The sequence below is a fragment of the Cibotium barometz genome, chromosome 10, assembly GCF_041138505.1.
Source record: "Cibotium barometz isolate CiBa-2024 chromosome 10, ASM4113850v1, whole genome shotgun sequence".
NCBI classification, from domain to species: domain Eukaryota; kingdom Viridiplantae; phylum Streptophyta; class Polypodiopsida; order Cyatheales; family Cibotiaceae; genus Cibotium; species Cibotium barometz.
Window position 1 is genome coordinate 48,298,826 of NC_141055.1, and position 4,618 is coordinate 48,303,443.

At 45.4% G+C, this 4,618-nt stretch overlaps 1 protein-coding gene across 1 annotated transcript; it reads right to left on the reverse strand.

Annotated features, from left to right (window-relative positions):
• Window positions 1-2,304: 2,304 nt before the first annotated feature.
• On the reverse strand, window positions 2,305-4,079 carry LOC147635003 (G-type lectin S-receptor-like serine/threonine-protein kinase At5g24080). Its single transcript, XM_086803334.1, has 3 exons — window positions 3,940-4,079; window positions 2,472-3,408; window positions 2,305-2,421 (listed from the first exon to the last, which is right to left on the reverse strand). Exons 1-2 carry the CDS (start codon window positions 4,077-4,079, stop codon window positions 2,520-2,522), a joined length of 1,029 nt encoding a protein of 342 aa, XP_086659460.1. The 3' UTR covers window positions 2,305-2,421; window positions 2,472-2,519.
• Between the last annotated feature and the right edge of the window lie 539 nt (window positions 4,080-4,618).

The following is a 4,618-nucleotide window of genomic DNA, read 5'->3' on the forward strand; positions in this document are numbered from 1 at the left end:
TAGAGATAACTATGTAGAGTAGAACAGAGACAAGTCATAGACAAACCCATGAGACATTCTTCAACATTAGCTTGGACCCTCACAGTACAATACCCTGGCAATCACTTAGCTCGTGAACTCTTCATGTCTGACAGGGATGCCAAAGTTTAAAGTTGAAGGTATGCAAAAAATATGTGAAGCATGCCAATTTGGAAAGCAACCCCTGGCAATCACTTAGCTCGTGAACTCTTCATGTCTGACAGGGCTGCCAAAGTTTAAAGTTGAAGGTATGCAAAAAATATGTGAAGCATGCCAATTTGGAAAGCAACCCCTCAATTAGCTATCCTCTAATCCACAACATACATATCCAGGAATAATCCCCTTTGCTACTTACATCCATCCGAGTACTACCCACTAGGAAGAAACCGTTATGTGTTGTTGTATCATCTTGGTAATTTTCTTTAGGACCCTCTGCTACCCTTCCCACTATTTTGGCTTTTGCTTCTGTTCTGAATCGTAATTTTTGCTTTTATGATTGTGTTGACAAGTACTTGTGATCTTGCACGACTTGGAACTCTTGCTTATCATTGTCTTGACAAGTCCTTTTTTTCCAGTCCATTGGTCCACTTTTACCATATTCACGGCTGCATTAGTTCATGCTGGGGTATGCCTCTCTTTGCAGCCTTTTCTCTTGCAGTTCTTGTTAATGGCCTTGGGGCCGTCATTCTACTGATGCCCTGGGAAAATGTAGTAGAGTATCATATCAACCCAACTCTCCTCTATCCAAATATTCCCCCTCCTCTTTCATATTGTTTTGAGGCCCAATGGAAACTTAGTTTGACAAAACTGGGATTTGTCGGTGCTAACGCGACTATGTTTCCACCATTCTTGGATTCATGTTTTGAGTGTTGTAAAAACATGTATCAATGGTGTGGTTTTTCTTTCTGCAAATAGCACATGGCTTCTACGTGCTTTTTATCTCCAACTCTTCCTTTCTATTACCCTGGTTGTTACAATTCGTGCACCAAACAAATGTTTGGTCTCAATCCAAATCTTGCATGTCCTCCAACAAGCTTGGCTAAGGTGGCCTTCAGTTCCTTTTAAACATCCACCACCTACTTTCTTTGTTTCTTCTTCTAGGGCTTTATCTCTTCAACATGCCACTCTTGACTAGAATCTCATTCGGAGGTGTCCTCCAGAATTCGATTGAAAAGTTTCTTCTTCCTTCTTCTTTATTTTGTCCTTCCTTTTCTTTTTGGAGTCTTTTCTGGTCTAGTTCAAGATCCCCTCAGCTTTGGTTTCTCTTGTCACCACTTGTTCAAAGGAGAAGTTTGCCAAACCATACAAAGTTGTCACCATTGGGACAACCTAAGTCCAAATGAACCACTGACTCAGTGTGGCAGTGGCAGGTTTGTTGGGCTGATCCAGAAAAATTAATAGCAATCTCTAAATTCCATTGTAATAATCCTCTATTGGCCTCTTCTTTTTAGTAAGCCTTTGTAAGTTCTCGAGTATCTCTGTGATGGCATTGTCTCTCTTGAGGAAAGCCTTCTTTAATCCTTTTAGGAAGTGCTCCACAGCATATTGGGTGTACTAGTTGCTGGCTTTGCCACCTAGATTTATTGCAAAGTACTATATCTTTTGTGGCAATAGAGCTGGGGTGGACACGAAGCTGGTCTCAAAGGTGAAGATGTGAGCATGTGGATCCTCCTCACTCTTACCCTTGAACTTTGAGTATTTTAGAGACATCCTTTCAACATTTGTCGATTCTTCCTCTTCTTGATCTTACTGTCTCCTGTTTTGAAGCTCCTGGTGCCTTCCCCTCCCTCTTGACTTCTCAGAGGTACCTGATTTTGTCACTCTTATAAGCATGGAATCCAATCCAAGTGTCTTCCTGGGGATGATGCAGTTGTCCTTCACTTTGTGAGGCCTCCAACTTCTTCAATGGTACCACATTGCTCTACTTGAGCTTTCCTCATTCTCCATGCCCTGTCCATTTGTAGTCCTATGACTTCCTTGTGAACATACTCGATACAAAAACGTGCACACTTCCTCTCTTGATCTACCTTGAGTAGCTTTTCTTTCGGACTTCATGTGTAGAACTTACCTCAGAACTAGCCTCTATCATCCTACTCCCTTTCCTAGCATACCTCTCCCCAGCACGATCGCCAAAAGTGTCAGTTTGGGACTACCTAGTCACTCCTAAAGAGAAGTGACTAATACAACTGTGGACAATGTGATAAGCCAACGTTGAAGCATTAACCAACTGGTCTACCTAAACTTGGGGACTTAGACGTGACTACATCCTTTATGATTGGGGATAGGAGTGAGATACGTAGCTTATTAATGACGCAACATTCACGACGGGGACAAATGGATACGTAGCTTATTAACGACGCAACATTCACAACGGGCACACAGCAAATGTGGGATTATCTTGAGGTGGGGATAAGAAGAAGGTGCCTTTGCACTTGGCGTTGTTGGAACTAGAGATGGAGAGGATGACCTTGCACTCGTGATGGGAGATGGAGATAAGGGCGCTAGACTGATGGCGAGGGCGAATAACAGCTGACGGACATGCTGGTGCTCCACACAGTTTGCCATGTGCTGGTGTTAGCACCATTCCAGGTGTAGAGGCGAAGAAAACCATCCGAATCAAGAGTTAATCTCCTAGCGTTGCCATAATCCGAGCTATTGTACAGTACCAAAGATTCCTCACGATTATCAGAAAGATGGATTAAGAAGGAGCCCTGTGAATTAAGCTCGGCATAGACAGGGCCTGGAGCGAGCCCACCGCTGCGTTGGGTGCCACTGGCCCAGCATGGGATTTGCTGGTCGACGGTGCCTTTGTATACAACTAGGTTCTCATCTTCTTGCAGGATGAGCTGAAATGGGCCGGGGAAAGGGTTCGTGGGCGCCGCCCAACTCTGCAGGACATTGTCCGTGTACAAGAACTGGCTCGGCAGGAGTGTATTGGTGGGGTGCTGGAAAGACTGCCAAATGGGCTGCGAGTTTGCGTTGTAGAGGACAAGGTTTCCTGCGTCTGTGAGATTTGCGTAGGAAACGCCCATGTGCTGTGTCTGGGTGGCCCAAGTGATAGCAAGGTTGGTGTCTTGGGAGACGAAGAGGATGAAGTCTCCTGAAGCGTCCAGCTGCAGGAGGGCATCACTAGCTACATAAGAGCGTGTGGTGGCAGTCCACACCAGGCCGTCCGCCGATGGTCGGACGCTCTGGTACCAGATGGCGAGGTAAAACGAGCTGGTGCCCGCATCGCCGCCCACCTCGGCAAAGCCCAGGGCAAACAGTCCGTTCCGAGACACCAGGGTATCCTTGCCTGCGAGCGTTGAGGTGAGGCTGAGACTATACAGGGAACTGGAAGCTGCAAATGAAACAGACTGAGACAGAAGGAAGAGCAAGAGCAGGCGGAAGCTGGAAGACTATACAGAGAGAGGACGGTATCTACTACGCTCATAGGGTCTTTTATAATCGGTTTTCACCTCTTCTACGGCGATGGGAGCCTTGCAGGCTCGCGATGGATCCCAAGGTCCTCATCTTGTCTTTTTGCACACCAACTTATACACACGCAGAGAGAAGACGGTATCTACGAGGCTCATAGCGTGGATTTCCACCCCAGGCGACGTTGACTCATATATTCCACGACCACATCTTGCACACCATAGTTTGTCAAAAGCAACCGTTTTCAAAATATGTCATCACAAGTGGGTGAAAGAGAGAGGTTTAAATCATACACTGCTTCAATGTCATCACAAGTGGGTGAAAGAGAGAGGTTTAAATTGTACACTTCCACCCCTTCCATTGAGCATTGCTGCACACTGGCTTCATGGCTTGGCCCTCGTTTGGTTCGAGCATCGTGGCTGTTTGCATCCAATCTTTTCGTGGCCTTAGATGAGGTATTTGCTCCTACCAACAACAATTTACTCCCAGTCAATACATCAATACCCAGCCACGTTAACAGGAAGAGCTCCATGAGAAGCATGGGAATGAGTCTGTAAATGATTTCGTTCTCCGTTTCCGTAAACTTTCTTTATAGTTGCCTTTTGATCTGTCTTGAAGAGGACCAAATGTATAGCTTCTCGCATGCCTTACGACAATCCATAGGGCGTGGTGTTACAGCTCAAGAACCACGTACACTTGCAAAAGCCATTAAGTTGGCCCCACTACCTACTACAAGAAAAGAGACAAGGTTAAGAACCACCATGTTACATACCTAATGCTAACCATGCGCTAGCCGACCCTAATCTTGGGATTAGGGGGCCAAGGATTAGGAAAGGAAGTTCATTATTATAAGGATCCATGCGAATAAGTCATAATAAGTGACTCATAAATAATAATCCCGTAAGTATAATGTTTTTTTGGAAAAAGCTATATAAGTAGGGGTTATGTGTGGAGTTGTATGTTTTATTCTATGATGGTCAATACGTGGACCACAAAAGTGCTAACCGACTTCTGCCACTTCATAGGATGTAGACGGCCTCCTACTGACGGTCCCTCGAGATGGGCTATGGGGGAATGGGACACTAGGGCCTATTTAGTATGGTTTGCTCTATAGGAGACCTTGAACTTTATGCTCACGGGTTGATCTAGTGTTCCCAGATCTATGGTTTAGTGGTGAGCCTGA